General features: G+C 33.5%; 1 protein-coding gene across 1 annotated transcript in view; it reads right to left on the bottom strand.

The window, feature by feature from the left end:
- Positions 1 to 21234, bottom strand: part of LOC133180422 (uncharacterized) — a 175800-nt gene that overhangs the window by 75647 nt on the left and 78919 nt on the right. The window contains exon 15 of the mRNA XM_061314952.1: positions 6706 to 6797. Coding sequence (XP_061170936.1) covers positions 6706 to 6797 — 92 coding nt within the window. The remainder of the gene's footprint in view (positions 1 to 6705; positions 6798 to 21234) is intronic.

Genomic DNA, 21234 nt, shown 5'->3' with positions numbered 1-21234 from the left:
TTTTGTTTCTATTTTCTTAATTGTCTCCCCTTGTTTGAAGGTCACATCCCTAGTTTTAGTATGAACACTAAAGCAAATACTGAACCTTGGGCCAAGGATACTCTGACAAATTTGACAAAAATTGGCCAAGGGGTTCTTGAGATATGGCCCATATTCTAAAAAGTTTACACACACCACACAGCTGCAATAATGTAGCCCTCTCCGATTTTTTTTAAACTGATATTTTCTGGAGAGGCTGCAATTCCACCGCATCTCCGTAATGGTGCAAATATATATTTAAATACAGGTGACTGCAGGCAAAATAAATTGTTTTTACATTTAACTTACTTCTAATAAGACAAAATTTTTATTGACTGTCAACAACATAGCCCTTTAAACACGAAAACCAGGTAAAATAAATCTGCATGTTTACCAATCATTTTCCTCAGCAGCCATGACAGTTCTCGCATGATTTACTGAGACTTGTGCTTCAACTTTAGAATAACTTGATAAAGCAAATGTCGGTGTTGATAAATGATTGCGTTATAAGGTATCACTAAATATTGATAAATAATACCATTCCATGTGATATTTTTTTGTAAACAACGATATTTATGCTTAAAATAAGGAAACTCCTAAAGATCCACTCCCAAATTCTCATTGGCTGTCCTAAAATAAGATCGGTCAAGGTCAGTAAACATGGCGGAAAAATTCAAGTTGTGATGTTGACATACACGAAAAATAACCGATATATGAATTGCTCTGTATATTTTTGGATCAATTTATGTTTTGCATAATTACATTTCTGGAGTTTAGGTAAGAAATGTTAGTAAAATAGCCATTTACTGACAATTTCACCGAAATCTGTGCGGGAGTGAATCACTCCCGCACTTGCACCATTACGACGATCCTAAGGAGTTGTAGCCCTCTCCCCCCCAAAAAAAAAATTGGGAGAGGGCTACATTATTGCAGCTAACACACCACACACCGCACAAATGGCCATTATAGCATTAGCTCTTTGAGTCTTTGGCTCAGAAGAGCTAAAAACAAAAGCACTTCAGTTTATAATGTTTATCAACAGTAAAAAGCATGTTTACAATGAATTGAAAATGAAACAAAGTCTACGCACTACATCGTTAGAGTGTTTATCAGACATGATGTGAACTGAAGATTTAGATTTTTGATGCTAGCTGATAATACTTTCTAATATACTCAAAATAATGTCTTTGTTTAATTTCTTGATTTCAATATCACTTTGATGTGTTCAGTGTTTACTTTGATATATAATAATGTGTTTTGACATACATGTATTTAAATTCCTATTTTTCATCCCCAAGCCACTGTAACATTATCGTGTCATCCTGCATTTCATTAACACTTTCAAATCACCTGGCCTGCATAATTTTTAGCTACCAAAAACCAACAGCTTGGGGCTAATTAGGACTGATTATCAGCAATGGGTTCCATGACCCTGTGCAATACCTAACAGACCATAAAATTAGAATAATGGGATTATTGTGTACTTACATGTATCTGTGAAATCAACCAACTGAAGCAAGAAATTTATTGGACTTTGAGATAAGGTATGTGTTTTTAGCACTTAACTTGGGACCATAAATCTACTTAAGATAAGCCAGGTATTCAAGATTTCCTTGTTCAAGACACTGGATTTTTTAAAATCATAAAAACAGCCAGGATGATCAACTCACTTCAAGATATCCATGGTATTTGCATAAAAGTGTTCAACATACTGAGGTTTACCTATAAACCCATGTAAAACTACCCTTGGGGGTCATGATTTGAACAGATCTGAATCTTAACACTTTGTCAGGAATAATCTTATTCTATATTCCTATGTAAAAATTTGATATCACTCTATCCCCATCATCATCATCATTTATTTGGTATCATGCCATCATACATAAAACAAATACACACAGCTATACATGTACAAGGGTTGTTTGGAAAGTTTGTGGACCATGTCAATCTTTGTTATACTATCTTCAAGAAATTTAAAATGAGCACATTATTATATGTAAAAATATTTATTTTGTTGATTTGTGAAGTTCATTCTATGTGATTTAATAGAAGTCGTTATTTAATTTTAAAATCAACATGTTTGGTAACCACGGAGCAAACTCAACAACATTGCAACGTCTAAAACATAGCATCATAAGGTTCTCAAAAATACTCCCCCTATAAAGAGCTATGTTCACTTTATGCATAAAATGGTCCTGTAGAGATACCAATCCATTGACTAAAACCCTATGTCCCATTTTCATCATCAATATAAAGTAGAGACTTGGTGCTTTCAGTTTATATAAAACAAAGTTCCCTCTATAGAGTCCAGGTATTGGAAAACAGGTTGTGTGAATTTGCAATGTTCCAGAATTTTGCAGAAAACAGGTGTATTTGAGAACCTTCAGCAAAGAATTCAAATATGAGCACACCCCTCGATCTAAAAATAAAAATATGTTTTATAATCATCATAAGCAGTTCTTTCATTATATATTAGCACATTTTGGATCGGAGGTTGTGCTGTATATGAAATATTGAAAAATAGCATCATCTTTTGGGCATTTTTGAAGAAATATCCAGGACATGTGAATAATGACACAATTCATGACGTCATAATGCATTGATTAGCAAGAAAATTACGTCATTTTCACTAGATATTTAGTCAGCAAGGATTCAAGTGAAATTTATTTCCTTCTTGACTATAAAACTGTGCAGTTTTGATTTTTCAGAAATTCACAGGACCAAAAAAGGCCCTAAGTGGCCCTTCCTCTTTCACACAGTATGACCCAATACCAGTGCACTTAATTACTAAAACCATTTCTTAATCACTTGAAATTAGCAACTGAGAAGCGCCTAACTCTCACCATGACCTTCCAAACTTTTAAAAATTTTTGAACAGATTTTTACAGATAATCCGTTTCTTCACAGATATTCCTGGTCTGATACAGAGTCTCTATCATTCAAATACCACCTGTCCCATGTACACACATATGCATGGCTCACTTTTGACATATTTCCTACTTCCTCCAGCATTTTCAGTTTTTTTTCTGCAGTTTTCCAGAGTACAACACAAAATTGTATCGTTAACTGCTGCTCTGTAATGTTCTATGACGTCATCTTTTTTTCCTTTTTCAATGAGGACTAATCTTCCAAAATTGATTTCTTTTCAATGAAGCAAAATATTAAGTCATAATTTGGAATATGAAACGATGTAACAGTTCTTCATTTGAACGTTAAAGATTTTTCTGTTTTTGAGCCATTTGACAGAGGATGTAACTACAAACATTATTTAGTGTATTGATTGTAAATTACGAAATTTTGACCTGCGCCGCGATCCGATTTTCACATTTTTAAACTCAAAATAAGTTTAAAATAAATCACGCTATTTAAAAAATTTTTATACACATCGTTTGAATTTTTTGTTGAAACATTTCTACCAAATTTGGACATAATATGACGTAAAGTAAAAAAGTTATGACAGTTGTCCATGAACTTTCCACCCTCATACATAACCATTCGAAAGACAATATTTGCATGGGAATCCATAAATTTTAAATAGATTTATAAATGAATATTCAGGAAACCATATTATTAGAAATATAATTCCACTGTGACTAGTTGATACCAGGATAACCCATTAAAGCTCGAGAGCTTATTTCCAATGGGGTCCATCTTAAATAAGATAACAATACAATGTTTTGTTTCCCAGGGGTCATGATTTCAAAAAATTAGAATTTACACTACCTGTAGATGCTTCTGTTTTAATATGACTATATTTTTTAAAAATATTTCCTATATATTCCAATACAAAGTTTTGATCCCCAGATGTGGCCCCATCCTACCTCCAGGGGTCATAATTTGAACAAACTGAGGATGCTTAGTGTAATCTACTTGTGTGTCAAGTTACATTGAATTCAGACTAAACTGTAGGAGGAGTAGCATTTTGAAAAATTGTCTACAGACAGACAGACAGACAGATGGAGGGACAACAGACACCATAAGCTCTTCTGGTCTCTGACCAGTAGAGCTGTCAAGAGGCCCATAGGCCACAATGTTCACTTAAGTCACTATGACCCTACTGTTCTTCATCAGTAGATTTTTCAATATTTTTTCCTATGTAAAACTTTGAATGCCTATTGTGGATGTATCTTACCCCCCAGGAGTTATAATTTGAAAAAAAAAATGACTAAACTACCTGAGGATGCTTCTACATTAATATGACTAATCATGGCTTTGCCACTCTTGAAGATTTTTTCCTATGTATCCTATGTTCAAATTTTAAGTACCTATTAAATAAATGTGGCCCTTCCCTACCACCAGGGGTCATGATTTGATTAAACTTGCATGAATCTACACTTCCTGAGGATGCTTCCATATAAATATGACTTATCATGGATTAGCTGTCCTTGTGAAGATGACATTTAAAGATTTTTCTATATATTCATTTGTACAGCTTTGATTGCCCATTATAGCCTAACCATATCCCCTGGGGTCATGATTGGATGCTTTCACATGTTTCAATTTTTCTGGTCCAGATTTCCTGAGAAGACTTAAAAAAAAGATATTAATTTGTTACTTATTCTTATTTATCTCCCCTTGGAAGAGTAAATGGTTCTTCATCTGAATAATCTTGAACCCCCTTCAACCAAGAATACTTTGTGGCAATTTTGGTTGAAATTGGCCCGGTGGTTCACGAGTAGTAAAAAAATGTGAAAAATTTACAGACAGACAGAGCCTTTCCCGGCTCAGGTGAGCTAAAAATTAGCTCTTTATAAACAAGCACAGGAAATGTCATGAGAGCAGTAAATTATTAGAAATTTCAGTCTATAAAAGCCAGAACATTTGTTAAAATGGGTCAATCAACTCAAAGCTCAGACTTGACTTGTAAGTCATCCATATCAACAGACATATTGGTACAAAAAAATAAATCATTAGTGGTACCTACAAGCATAGTCAAAAAAGTCTGGAAAACAGTGAATGTCACAATTAACGTCCAAACATGGTTCCATATATTTTAGGAATGACTCTAATTCTTGGCCAAATTATTCGAGTATAACCTGGTTTGGGTCAGTTTACGCTTTATAATCCGCGAAGCGGATTATAAAACAGCGTAAACTGACCCAAACCAGGTTATACTCGAATAATTTGGCCAAGAATTAGAGTCATTCCTTATAATTTAATTCTAAAATCATTAAACAAGTGTGGGTGTAAAATTTCGTTGCTTTTTATTAGTTCAAATTTGCCGCTCAATAATACAACCCTAGTAACGGAAGTGATGGGAAGCGAGGGGAGGTAAAAACTGATACATAGTCCTAGCAGCCATGTTGTTTGTTTACATGTGGTAAGATCCAAGTTACTGTTTGAATTAAAGGTACATTTATTAAATCTGGAATTTTCCATGAATCCCGAGGACTGGAAATGAGAGGATTGCATGGATACAGACGATTCAGTTGGTTGTCAGGGGGGTGTGTCCCCATACCAAACCAGGTTATACAGAAATAATTTGTGTTCCTTTTTGGATATTAACCAATCAGAGGCTAGAATACAAACAAAATTAAATTATTTTAACATACAATTTTTTGCTATGTAAATAATAACTTAAATGTCATAACTGTGATCCATAACATTTTATTTGTTCAGTAGAATTTACTTGGCGGGTTTAAATCCTGTGCGATTTTGTAGTCAGTTTGGGTGTAGCAATTGAGTAGAGCAGACGCACTTGACTTGCTCGAGTATTGACAATAGTATTCTTCATAAAGTTTTGACCAGACTTTCACATCTCTTCTGAGGTAAGTTTGTTTTATTGATTTAAAGGTTTTATCTTATACAGTTTCCTGAAATGGCCAAGGACCTTAGTTCTTAATTTTGATGTAAATTATGTGATTGAGTAATTTTTGCATTGATATCATTTCAAGTATTATTCTAATAGTATACAGGTATATTAAAAGTATGTAGTAGCTACAATGTATGGTGTAAAGTACATGTGTATAGTACGCAAATATTTCGTATGTTGTGTGAAGTATGCAGTAAAATGCTAGAGTATATGCAGTAAAATGCAGTATGCAGTAAAATGCTAGAGTATATGCAGTAAAATGCAGTATGCAGTAAAATGTAAAGTATACAGTTAATGTTATGATATGCACGAGTATGAATCCAGTTAGTATATTTTAGATACAAATGTTATAATGTATGTAATTTACAATAATTTTGTAGATCCCATACGGTCCATGAAGCCATTCAGCCCAAACAGCAAACCATCTTGAAGTTTTAAATTTTGTACTAAGCCAATAAATGTAATATAGTCAAAGAACAGTCCTTTGTATTCCTTTTAAGAGGCGACCATTCGGCCTGCCTGCGACAGTGAATTATTAGAATTTTTCAAAGTCTAGGGCCATAACTTTCATAAAAATTCACCAATACAGAAGTTGAATTTGATCTGTATGTCATTAATATCAAGAGACATTCCAAAAATAAACTCCTCATCAAATAGCATAGCTAAGAGGCCCAAGGTCCTTACTGGTTACCTGAGTACAACATTGTAAAGGATCCACTGAAGTATGAAATAAAACAAAATAAACTGATAGATGAAGATATGTTGCCTAAATGTAAGAGAAATAGGATAATCGTGGATTAACAAAACAGTTACTTAGTCTAGTACTCAAAAATCATATGTAAATCTATTTACTTGCTAGCACTTATACAACATACCTGTACTGCTGCCTCCAGGGTCAGCTGTTAGAGGGATTTTCCCACCTGAGTTTGAAGCCATTTTGATATTTTTTCTCACACACAGCTCAAATCTAAAATATAACAAAGAGTTTGTCATTTATTTGAGTAGATACATAAAAGAGGTCATCTTTAACATTTTAATTACAAACAACGCCTAATATAACATTGTTAAAAATGGTTGCAACAACTGGAGTCAGCTGTGTATCAGAGCAGGAAAAGTGGAAGGCAAGCCTATTGGTCAATTTTTATCTATTAAACAATACGACGGTTTGTCTTACACACTCCGAAAGGAAACACTGAAGTTATATATTGTAATCTGAACATTTTTTAATCATTCTGCAATGGAAGATCATTTATAAAAATGGTGTTATATTATTGTCATGCAGCCTCCATTGTCTGATTAATTCTTATTAGGTCTACCCATTCCAAAATTAAGTACAAATTAAGTACAAAAAAAAAGGTTACAAAAAATATACTTTTTCCGACTAAATTTGGAACAAGGGATTTGGTCATTCCATTTCAAAATGCACGTTGCCCTCGAACCCAGTCAATAAATGTATAATATTCACCACCAAAACTGTTTAAATGTTGTATATAAAAGCTAGAGATGGGACAGATCTGCACTCGATGGCCTTAATCAAAATATCAGAGTTGGCAAAACATGCCGGATTACTGGCGATCTCTGGTAGTTTTTATACGCATGTCCGGTAAAAGTTGAAACTGTGCCATTTATCGTGTCCGGTAAATTTTAAAATACCAGTGTATAAATTATATTAAATAAAGTGTTCAATTTATTTATTTTTTATTATTTTAATGAATCACAACAATAACAAACATTAAATGAAAGATTAAATTCTTGATATGATGATAGGTACAATATATTTGGTTTTAAATTTTACGTGGAAGACACCCAGTTCCGGTTGCGAGATTCTGAAAAACCAACACTATATGACTTAGTGTAAAATGCATGGAGCAGTGCCATGCCGTTTTTTTTCCAGCATCATGTCCTTCTTTCCTCGCCGAAAATAAACAGGCCCAACAGTGGCGATATTTACTAGCTGCTCTGTTTAATCATTGCATGCTGATTAGCCCCTCTAGATCTGTTTATTTAATGCACACAAAGGTGTGAATTCAGGGCAGGAAATCACTTCTCACTTGAACACACACAGCCACCTGACCAGGTAACATGCCTCAGGCTGTTAGGGGATAGGAGATAACATGAGAAAGCATCATTTGATTGCATTGATTATGCAAGAATAAGCCCAATATCAAAGATAGATAAACTTGTAAATTATTTGAAAAATTAAATCAGGATCATTTTTAATAACCACAAAAGTAGAAAAAAAAAAACATAGTTGATGAAGAAAAGATCAGGACATCTGATTTTATCTAAATAAAGCCAACTTACATTGTACCAAAACCTGAATGTTATACGAGAAACAACAGATCTTTGAATGATGCTGCGTACTGAGGGTCAATGTTTCTAAAAAATGAATTGAACACAGATTTATGAATTCAGAATGTCATTTTATTGACTTGTCTGGAAGATTTTCAGGATGTCCAGTAAATTTTGACAATTTATAGGACATCCTGCCCGGTGGATTTTTAGGACATTTCACCAACTCTGCAATATTAAGTTAACATAAAATACATTTTTTTTCTCTCAAAATTATTGGAAATTTGAGTTTATGTCATCTTCTTGACATAATATCTAACATATGATGTCATATGGCTGATGACAGACACCCCTTTGGTTTAGAACATACAGATTCAGACCTGTTTACCTATAGTGTAATGTCTCTCAGTATTTTTTATATGATTTGTCAGTGAGATTTGGCATTTGCCCATAACATTTCAGTTTCCATCAATTTTACAGTTATTACTAGAGAAAAACTACATTTCTGATAACCAAAACGGTTTAATAACAAAGAAAAACATCATTCCTTGCTTTCTTTCGAGGGGTTTCTATAATTTTTTAAATCAGCGCGTTCTGGCAACCCGACATCACTTAAGCGTTTGAAATCTTTCTCTTTTTTAGTGATTAAAAAGCGTCAAATTGAGATAGGTCATTACGAAAACTACCTGCTAAAATCCAAACGAACAGATTTCTGATTTCCGTATTTTCATTAAAGCAAAACATGAGATGTATTTTGGACTCAAAATCCGTACAAAATACGGTGAAATCGTAAGAGTAAACAGGCCTGCAGATTTCTCCATCAAAGTTTGATTTTGGTCATTGCCGAATATAGTCCTTTTCAAAAACACAAATCATATCAAATGTTGGCCTTTCAACTGCCGCTAGGGTTTGATGTAAAGAACGATAACTCATTACCGGAACTTGTTTACAGCAGGTCCGAGGTAGCTGATTGTTTTTAAGCAGGTCAAGTTTTAGCATTTTCCAAGTGCTCCTTCACTGTCAGCGGGATCAAGTGGTTTTAAAATTTAGCACAAATGTTAAACTTATTTAGGCCAAAGTTTTTTTTTCGTTTGGTTTATGATTCCGCCGACCCTAATTTTCACAAATCATGAAAATAAAAATAATGTCTTTTTCCGACATATTTTTCCGGATTTTTCTCAGCTGAACTAGTGGGTTTTAAATTTTAGAATGCATCTTAGTCAAATAAGCGCTTATAAATATATGAGACCTTTACAAACATTTAGGTGACCGTAAATAAATACATGTGCTAACCAAAAATGGCGGCTCTGTCATGTTACAAGGTAATTCCTCACTAAAAGCAATGACACACACTTAAAGAACTTTTTCTGCATGGAAAAGTGAATAAAATCTTGGATAAATGATCCCTTTCTCCAATTGCAATGTCTCAATTGGCTAAATTCATACCGTAATATTGGAGAGTGTATGCCCAACCCTGATCGACCTAGCAGACACGGATACACCTATAGATAATAAGGATTTATCAGTGCCTTCTCAGGGGCCGAAGTTCGGCCCATTCCCAATTGAAAATGAGTTCAGTTTTTCCCAATTTGGCAGTATTTTTTCTCAATTGGTGAACAATGCTTTTATTTTTAAGTATCTTGGAAAAACACTGAGTAAAATTGTCAGATTGTCTGTAATTTCAACTCATTTAGCAAAGCTACAGTCATAACATATGTTTAAAAACACTGTAAAAACATCGCCAACTTTTAATCCGAATTTCCTCTGTTTTTCGAAATATGATGATATTGTGTAATTATATAGATTTATTAAGTTATTTCCACCTACTCATTTGATCTGCGAGTTAATGGTAAGGACTTTAGGCATTATTTCAGATAGAAAAATATATTTTCAATGCATTAATACATATTAAAAGAGGACTTTTAGAAAATGTGTACTTAGTATAATTTTTTGCAGGAGGTTTATAATCTCCAGAAACAGATACTATAATGATCTAAATTGAAATCTCATACACACATGTACATGTACTACCCTAAGTTGTATAAATGCTTTATACTCATTGAAGTCCATTTTACTTTTATTAGTCTATTATTCATAATTGATTTTGTACGAATAAGATGGATCATATTTAATTGTCATTTGGTTGCCCAAATTAGAGTTCGTGCTGAAATTGAATTACCCCTGAGTAATGATTTAAGCAACATTTTTTAAAAATTTTGCAATTTCATCAAATAGCCGATAATTTTTTCCCAATTCCCCAAAAATGGTGTTTCCCAAAATAGGCTGATAAATCCATGGATAATAGTTAGGCCAATGTAGTGTTGAGTGATACATCTTAGTTGAAGCAACGTTGACTGGTATTTCACTGGATAAATTCAAATGTGTATAAAACATCTGTTAGTTTATAGAAGTAAATTAAATGTACAAATCTTTGCAAATTTCATACTCAATTGAGATTAAAGCCCTTTGAATTTCAGGGATGGGTATCGGCAAAAATTTCGTATCTTGATATATCACGATTTTTTCCCAAAAATATCACAATAAATCGTGATATTTTTAACGCATTTTTTTACTACAATTTCAAATGAATTTCCATAATATTTCTTAAAAATATGCTATAAAAACATAACTTTACTTTTTAAATTTTCATTTATTTAATATAAAGCATGTTTTGATGCCGTTGTTTAACTGTTTTCAACATTTTTTACACTTCCTCTTATTTTCACTCAATAGTTTGAACAAATAAATGAATAATTTCCGGAATTTATAGTTATGTAACAAATACCGGTATTTTAGTCTCCGCATCACGATATGTATCACGCAATAAAAAATCGCGATATACCGGTATACCGATAAAATTGCGCATCCCTATGAATTACTAATAAATAATGAGCATTGCCTACTGTGCAGGTACATAACAAACATTTAAAGAAGGACTTGATTGAGAAATTATTAGGCTTTTTTGCCGCAGGTTGAACATTAAATTTGATAGCTGCATGATCAAATTATTATAACCTTTATTTCAACGTCAATTAATTTTAATATTGTTAAACACTTAAATTGTATTTTTCTTCAATCTAAATTTAACTTGCATTTGGATCCTTATTTTTAGTTTGTGGGGATACCAAGTTTATAACACATCACATATCACTGAAGAGCACAAAATGTTGAACATCATGAACCAAGCACTGATTGACAAACAAAAATCAGAACTATATATGTAAATGAAAATGACATTCAGTCTAAAGTTAGAAATGAATTAAAATTAAATAAAAAGAGTTATGTGATCTAGACAATAAAACTTAAAAGTACTATTGACGTGTATTATTTTTATTAAAATAAACATTGCTGTTATTTTAAAATGAAATTGTTGAATCCTAAATTATTTTTATTTTTATACCACCCAATGCATTTTTTTGAGACAGAAAATCGTAAACCAAAAAAAATAAAAACTTTGGCCTTATCATGTAGTTACCACACTGTACAGTAATATATATGTGAAAATTTTGCTAAAAATATAAAGTTAAATCCCTCCCCCCCTTAATTTTATCCTGATTAAATTTTTATACTTGGTCTTTCTTCTTCATGCTTAATAGTAAAAAGAATTGAATAATTGTTGCATTTAATTGTAAAAATATATATTTTTAAAGAAAGAGCACAACAATACACACACAAAAAACATGACATAATATTTTCTTCTTCAGAGCAAGTTAAAAATCTTGAATATAGTCCATTCCTCATTCATTTGATCCCATTATTTCAGGTAGAGTGAAGACATTCTCCTTGTTTTGGTCAAACCTTTTGTGTACAAAACAATGTAAGGAACCCTTTTGTCCCCATAACAATACCAACTGAAGCAGCCTACATGAATATGTCATTCCTTTAAACGATAACTCATAAATTGGCAATTCCTTGGTCGTTTCTCACACTTGAGTTACCTGTCCTTAAAACACAATATCGTACAAATCAATTATTAATAATTAATTTTTGATGATTTACTTAAAGGTATGTATAGGTTATAATCTTTTCTTGAGAATTTCATGTACCTACAAATCTACCTATCAAATGTCTTTTACCATATGTGCAACTTGAATAATTAGTTGAAAGGCCTATCAAATGTAAAGCACACGTTCTCAACTCCCTCCAGTACTTTGAGTACTTTGATTTTTGAAAATGTATAAATTTCAGCAAGTTCCTCAGGAACTCAGATATACCATGAATTCAAAAAAATTCGTGTAGCACGTTTATAAAATGAAAGATCCAACATCAACCTAAAAGGTGATTAGAACCTCGTTATCTTAAATGTCCACCAACTAGCCGAAAACGAAAGTAGAATGAAATGGGGTTTTTTTCCCTAGTTTCTACCTTGCGTACTAGGCCTATTTTCTGACTAAAACAAACAAAAATAGCAAAACAATCAGTACTTATTGTTACCAGGTTAAATTCCCATCTCCCTGTGCGTTGTCATTACTCAAAAATAGAAATTCTATGAAATATTCTGTCGACTAACCACTATGACAGCTCGTCGCCCACGTGTCTTCCAAATAACCAATCGTAATCTTTACTCGAAAACGAAAGTTCATTTTCGTTGAAAACTACTTTCCAAATCATTTAGAAGTGTTACATTAAATTTCAAGAGGAATATATTTAAGGAATCACTGTCTAGTTAGTAGAGTCCCACGTTTCCAACTATAATCGTTGATGTCCCTGGCATACTCTACTAACTAGACAGTGATTCCTTATATTTCCATTTCATTGTGAAATAAAATTGTAAATTTAGATTGTAAAATTGTAGACTAATAGATTTTAAATTATACGAGGCCTCACATGTCAATTTCAATAGTCCCCGCCCACTGACGTCAAACATAAAGACAGCCGCACGAGAATTACATGCATATTAGGCCTTCTTAGTAGGCCTTCTTAGCTCCTGACCTTTCGCTTGGCGAAATTTGCATTCCGTTAGAATGATCAAGAAATCAACTCTCATAACTTTCAAAGAGTTATCACATAGAAAACAAATAGAAATGGAAATATATATAATGTCCGGGGGATGATTTGAACAAACTTATACACTACTTGAGGATGCTTCCATATTTCTTTGACTAATTAATACATGTATAATCATGGCACGTTGAACACGCTTGAATCTACACTATCTATAAAGATAATTCTTAATTAATATGTCTAATCATGGCCTTGCTGTTATTGAGAAGAAATTTTTAATTGATAATTATCCTGCCTTGTACATGTATCTCCGATACAGTAGGAAACGAGTATTCTAAATGACTTGTGACACGGCCTTTCTTATGACCTCACTAATTTTTCATGTGTATTTGGGAACAGATCTCTCAACCAATCAGATGATTTTGCATAAAGTTAGTTGCCTGACGCCACGTGCGTCAGGCAGTATAAGGATTAATTTTTTCAAGATCCAAAACTAAGCGATCATGCATTCTAGATTTTCTGGAAGCTGACTAAAGGTGCGGTCACACAATGCGATTTTTTATTCGATTTTCATTCGACTTGCTCAGGTAAGTCGATTGGAGTCGATTGGTGGGGTGGTCACACGATACGATTTTAAATTCGATTTACAAACGATTTTGACAAGAAATGAACAGGTACTTGTTTTTTTTTTTAGTTTGAAGTTGTTCTGATTATAGTAATAAACCTAAAAAGAATCATTATGAAAATATTTGTTCCCTTCATTCTGTTTAATATTACGTCATTTGCCCATTATGACGTTTATGTTGACGTAATCTACAGGTTATGTCTGTTATCACTTTACAAGATAAGAAAAACATACCAACTTGTCCGAAGTTACACTGGAATTTGTTACCTGCATTTAAACAAATACAGTTTGCAGAAGAAAGAATCATATTACTGATGCAAAATAATGATGTGTTTAATTTCTTCAGTTTTTTGGCATGCACATGTTTATTCTTTGCAATTCTTTGTACGGGCATGTGCGTGTAACATTTTTTCTGCGTTTCTAAACTACTGGATCAGTCCATTTGCCTTCTACGAAAGGGGTTACACAATCATTTCGCACCAAATGTCACATGTAAATTATCTTCGCGCCTTTTTCTTGGATTGTTCTATTGAATGGGTGCGATAACTTCTTTGGAAATAAATAACGTTTATTCTTTTAACCTGATTCTTAAGTTTCATATTTTTTACTAACAGTAAATTTTATCTCATTTTTAAAAGAACACATTGTATATGGGCAGGCAACACTAAAGCAATGGATTTGCTGATTTTTCTTACTATTTATCCCATAAGTGAACTAGTCCAATCATAAGCAAACTCCCTCGACCTACAGTGTAGTAAATGGGACATCCCTTCTTGATTCAGCTAGTCTGTTTCCCACCTTTACTTTCAATATTACATTTATCAATAATGTACGTTACAAGGTTAGGTTTTTAAAAAAGCTTAGAAAGTCAGCCAGTAGCATATTATTTCATGCTTTGTGATGAACAAAGATAGTGACAATAGTAGGTCAGTACCCATAGAGGAATGGGCTTAACTCCCGTAAGGTTCTAAGTAAAGAATCAGCAAAATGAAGAAGACATCATGATCTATACTATAGTTTTTATTTCATATAAAAGCACGTTATTATAATTATGAGAAAGGTCCTGAAATCGATTGAAAAGAAAAACTAAACAATTTTAAAACTGCACATAAAGATGTATTTTTAAACTCATTTATAATACATGTACATGTATATTGTAAGACTATCAGCGCGTGAGTTTCGTCCGGGGGGGGGGGGGGTGTTATTAGTATCTTGTTTTGCTCTAGCTATAAAGTGTACAGTCTTTGACTGTACAAACTTTGAGTTCTAGAGCAGCATTGAAGCATTTTTGTCTCAAACACTTCAAGAAAAGGCAGTTAAAACTGTTCATAATTTACTTCGACGTCGAGAATGACGGAAAACAGACAAGTCTATAAAAAGAGGCCGTCTCATCAATCTATCACTGACCAGAGAAGTGCGCCCTCTAGTAATATGAATTTCTTTAGAATCATCTAACTATTTCCCCAAAAATTATAATCTACGCTATCGCACTTAAAGCTAGAGTTTCACCCCAACGTAACTTGTTGACCAGCCCGTGGGCTAACTAATAAATGATTGAATAGTGGGATGTCTTAGATATTCGTTAATCTGCAGTATTTGGTTATGAGATTTGAGAAAGTCAATTGTACATCTTGTGTAATGAAGTATCGCAACTATGTCGCTCCTTGATGACGGAAACGTTTAGCACCTCTCTTGCTCATTCGTTCCATAGCTATTGATTGATTAGTCAGGCAAGCTTTTTGAAAAGCTATTACTTGTACCCCATTAATTTTTAGCAATCGCAACTGAAATGCCGAGTGAAGTGGACGTGCAGGTATCTATCAATTTAAATAATTATAATTATGAGATGCATTATATAATGTGTTTTCCCAAAATTTAATTTATATTTGATTGCGTAGGTTTTTTCCTTTCTATTTAGCTCTTGTGGACATTTTTTTTATTTAATTTAAGCTACGAATTTAGTGCAAAAAATTTTGACATAAGAATCATTTGGGAATGTACATGTATTCGAAGCAAAAATATTCCGGAAAGTTTGTTTTCTGATAAAAATGTCCGACAATGTCATCGACGGAAATGAAAACTGTTTATAATTTTTGCTTCTCAAGAGGAAGATATCAAAAATACAGAGGGCGGACCTTTTATGATACTGCGTTTTAAGGTCCGCCCTGCTATTTTCTTAAGTGTTTATGCTACGGAAATGAAACCTGTCTATAATTTTTGCTTCTCAAGAGGAAGATATCTAAAATGCAGAGGGCGGATCTTTTATGATACTGCGTTTTAAGGTCCGCTCTGCTACTTTCTAAGTGTTTATGCTACGGAAATGAAAACTGTCTATAATTTTTGCTTTGAAAGAGGAAGATATCTAAAAACAGAGGGCGGACCTTTTATGATACTGCGTTTGAAGGTCCGCCCTGCTGCTCTTTCTAGTGCCTATGCTACGGAAATGAAAGCTGTCCATTATTTTATGATACTGTGTTTTAAGGTCCGCCCAGCTACTTTCCTAAGTGTCTATTCTAAGGAAATGAAAACTGTTTATAATTTTTGCTTCTCAAGAGGAAGATATCTAAAATACAGAGGGCGGACCTTTTATGATACTGCATTTTTAGGTCCGCCCTGCTACTTTCTTAAGTGTTTATGCTACGGAAATGAAACCTGTCTATAATTTTTGCTTCTCAAGAGGAAGATATCTAAAATTCAGAGGGCGGACCTTTTATGCTACTGCGTTTTAAAGTCCGCCCTTCTGCTTTCTCTAGTGTCTATGCTACGGAAATGAAACATGTCCATTATTTTTGCTTCTCAGGAGGAAGATATTAAAAATTCAGAGGGCGGACCTTTTATGATACTGCGTTTTAAGGTCCGCCCTGCTACTTTCTTAAGTGTTTATGCTACGGAAATGAAAGCTGTCTATAATTCTTGCTTCTCAAGAGAAAGATATCTAAAATACAGAGGGCGGACCTTTTATGATACTGCGTTTTAAGGTCCGCCCTGCTACTTTCTTAAGTGTCTATGCTACTGCGTTTTAAAGTCCGCCCTTCTGCTTTCTCTAGTGTCTATCCTACAGAAATGAAACCTGTCTATAATTTTTGTTTCTCAGGAGGAAGATAATACAGAGGGCGGACCTTTTATGATACTGCGTTTTAAGGTCTGCCCTGCTACTTTCTTAAGTGTTTATGCTACAGTAATGAAACCTCTCTATAATTTTTGCTTTTAGGAGGAAGATATCTAAAATACAGAGGGCGGACCTTTTATGATGCTGCTTTTTAAGGTCCGCCCTGCCACTTTCTCTAGTGTTTATGCTATGTAAATTAATCATGTCCATAAATCTCGCTTTGTTACAGGAAAGTATTTGTCTATCTGAAATACAGAGGGTAGACCTTTTATTATGCTGCGTTTTAGCATTAAGATATCTTAAATATATATACTTTCAAAGTGTAATGGGTATATTATTACTATTTGAAATTAATTTTATTATATAGAATGATAAAGAAAAAATAGCAAAAATGCACAAGGAAAAAAAATAAAAAGGAATACATGGAAAATGTTGGGCTCGAACTCGGAATGACCACATTTATACGTACCAGCTGCAGCAATCATACCAATGCGCCACCAAATCATTGACATCGAATACATACATTTAAGACATATGTTATTTACTCGTGAGGAAGTAAATTGAATGTATATTTTCATTATTTTAAATATGAAGACCTGGATTTTGGTGGAAGAGGGGTAAACGAATTTTACCTATCCTCTTCACTTCTTAGGACATTTCAATCTGTTATAAAAACACGTCCTGCTTTTCCGTGACTTTTTTTTCAGCAACCTTTCAGCTTTTCTGCGATTTTTTTTAACTTTAATTTATATTTGATACCTCATCCCCCCCCCCCTTTTTGATTTGGTCACAGATGTTTCTTGGTGTCAATTAGCGGCTGTTGATATTCATCTGTATATATATTCAATATTTTCTAATAGATGTTAAAAGTCGGTATTTGATTTGAACTCACGATAGGAGCAATAAAAATTGCATGAAGTCAGCAGTTCACCGTGGTCGGTGATAGGAATCTGAAGTTCATACTGAAAAAAAAATCCTGTAAAAAAAAAAATATGCACAGAGTGTAATACCCAAAGTACGTTGGGTATTACTAAAGAAAAGTCATGTTTAAAAGAAGATGTCGATGTTTTTTTTTTTACCGATGCAGAAAGGAAATGTATGCAAAGATACAATTACAACTGATGCAAAAGATTTTTTCCTTGCTTACGGAAAAGGTACATCTTAAAATAAAAAATAAAATCGCGGAATAGTCGTATGATTGTAACAATAAAGCAGGATTTTTTTCGCGGAAAAGAAGAACCGCGGAAAATGGAACTGAGGTGTACATATATTAATATAGACCCTTGTCGTCACATATAATCAAAACATTTGAGGAAGTAAGAATTACTCTACCATTAAAATGAGTTGTACTGTATCCGTTAATTCTTGTATCATACAGCATGAAAAAGAGGGGGTATTTTTACTGCATATATACAATGTGTTGGGACCCCCCCCCCCCCTTTCCCTTCCTCGCCTGTGGTACATTACTTAAAATATTGCAATTTCTCCAACCAATACGGAAAATTTTCATATATCATTATTCAAAAAGGTAATATCAGAAACAATGTATATTATGATTTATGTGTATGAAAACTTCAATAATTCTTTCATGAGGCAGAATGTATTATTTCCACCATGCTTACCACATAGAGTGATTGAGGATAATTTAAATGACTTCAATAAATGATTATTAATTAAATAAATAATTAAATAAATCAGTGTTTTTTAAAAAAAACTTTAAGATGTATTTATTTTCTATTAACTTAAAACTGGACTAAAACGATTCTAGTCGACGATATGATTTCCCCCAAAGAAATTACAAGTTCTTCATGTCGATAGTTTATACACTATAATTAAATAAATCACAATTTCAAAGTACATGACTATCATAAAAGTACTGCAATTTGTTCCCTGGTATAACTTATTGAAATAAGAATTCAGATCTATGAATAAAAGGCAAACACATGATCATTACGCTGTCATGGTTGCTACCTGCCGCGGGCCCCACCTGCAGGTACAGGTAGGATTACTTAACAACACCATTGTTTTATTACCTATACACACCGGCAGATTTCACACCTTTAATCATCATAATTTACACAAGCAAAAGGCGGGGAGAAACAAATAACAACCGATAATTATGGCATTTTTTATATTTATTTTTTTGGGACATTGCCCCAAACAACACTGCTAAAGGTACACAAAACAACGAATAGCAAATCTTGCCCAGAGATAATACTGAACGAAAAAATAAACATGGCAAGGTAAACCCTTCTTTCTTCCTATGAAATAAACAATCTTTCTTAAATTTTACGTATTTAAGACAAGATTATAACATTTTATACTACCCGGACCTTAAAACGTAGGCGGACCTTTCCTTATACGGGCCGGACCTTTTCTTATAAAAGGCGGACCTTATATGATATCGTATTAGGTCCCCCCGGACCTTTAAACGAGGCGGACCAAATATTATGCGACACCGGCATGCATGTCTATGTAAAATTCTTGGCTGCAAATTGAAATAAACAGACAAGTAAAATTAATGCAAAGCATCAAATCGACCGCAAACAAATTTCACATTTCAAAAGTACTTTTACAATTTATAAGCATCCAAGGCAAGCACAAGATATTCAAAATTGAAAGAGGGATTGTGACGGAACATATTTTCGTTTTGTACATATTGTCGTCGGCGACAATATGCACCAGCCCTCACTGCACATATTGTCGTCCATCGGTACATATTGTCGCCGACTGAAAAGTTACAAATGTACATATTGTCGCTGGCGACATTATGTACCTCACCCTCACTGTACATATTGTCGCCCCACAGACATTGTTGTTTAAAGATGTCTTTTGTTGTTTTTTGGTAGTTTTGTGAATGTAATTGGTGTGAGAATTACACTGACTTGTCTCGTATGCTATTTCATGCAGCGTGATTGTGAAGGTACATTTTGTCGTCCTGTTCATATTGTCGCCGGCGACAATGTGTACCTTCCCTCACTGCGCATATTGTCGTCCATAAGTGTTATTGTATATGTTAAGTTAATCATTTAATTATGAAATTTTACCTGTGGACTAAGTATATACAAGTTAAACAGATTTTACCAAAGCAAAAAAAAAAACAAAAACAAAAAAACAAAAAAAAAGCGAGGGGGGGGGGGGGCGGTGCTACATCTCTCTTTGGTGTTTGAGAAGATTTTTAAAGATTTTCTGTATATATTCCTATGTAAAACTTTGATCACCCATTGTGGCCCCACATTACTCCTGGGGTCATGACTTGAACAAAATTTTGTTTTTGTTTGTTTGTTTGTTGTTAAAATGCCCTCTCGAGAATTTTTCATTCATATTGAGAAGTCACTACTTACCGGTGGAGGGCTGGAAATTTAGACCTATACTTGGCAATGAGGATCATTGAGCAGTGAGGGATCTTTTTTTAGCCAGCACCTCAAAATTGAACGCACGCTATGAAGCTTTCTCATATGTATCATCTCTTCTGACCCAGTAGTTCTTGAAAAGAAGATTTTGAAAGATTTTTTTTCTAAATATTTTATGAAAATCTTAGATCATCTATTGTAGCCACACCTATCCCCCGAGGGACATGATCTGAATAAAACTGAATCTACACTTTTTAATGAAGCTTTCACACAAGTTTCAACTTTTTTGACACAGTGGTTGTTGAGAAGATTTTTAGAAGTCACTAAATTTTCACTTATTCTTAACTACTTCCCTTGAAAGAGGGCATGATCCTTCATTTGTACAAACTTGAATCCCCTTTATCCACGGATGCAATTGTGGCAATTAAGTTTGGTTGAAATTGACCCAGTAGAATTATGAATAGTTTACAGACAGACGGACGGTCACACAAAATGTGATCAGTAAAGCTCTCTTGAACTTTCAGTTCAGGTGATCTATTAAAAAATGTTTTTTTTGCGTTATTCTTATATTATTATTAACAAATAATTATATTTATAATATTATATCGGCACATGATCGTATATAAGAATAACACAAAAAATAAATTCCAAATAATCATTACTGAACAAAAAAAATTACATGTATTCAATCTCCAAGTATATATTACAAGAAAAAAAGAATAGATGATTTATCAGATATCTCAAGAATTACGGTATCTTGATATGTCATAGTCATGTACATCAATCCTGGACACAATTTTCTGACCAGAAAGTTTTTTCCCTACAGTATTGCGAGTAATGCTGTCACTCTCCCTCCGTGCGTGTGTGTGTTTGTCAATCTCTCTTTCTTTTCTCTAGTAAATATTCGTTAAAACAATATATCGATGACAATATATGCCGACCTTGACTGTACATATTGTCGCCGACGACAATATGTGCTTGTGCTTGACTGTACATTTTGTCGTCCATTATGCAGGAGGAAAATAAGGCTCGTCTCGGTACATATTGTCGCCGGCGTCAATATGTACCGATGGACGACAAT

This window comes from Saccostrea echinata, unplaced genomic scaffold, assembly GCF_033153115.1.
Source record: "Saccostrea echinata isolate AGI-Se365-2 ecotype Australia unplaced genomic scaffold, CSIRO_AGI_Sech_v1 ptg000006l, whole genome shotgun sequence".
In the NCBI taxonomy this organism is placed as follows: domain Eukaryota; kingdom Metazoa; phylum Mollusca; class Bivalvia; order Ostreida; family Ostreidae; genus Saccostrea; species Saccostrea echinata.
The sequence above is the reverse complement of the archived record's forward strand: the minus strand, read 5'-3'. Positions and strand labels throughout refer to the sequence as shown.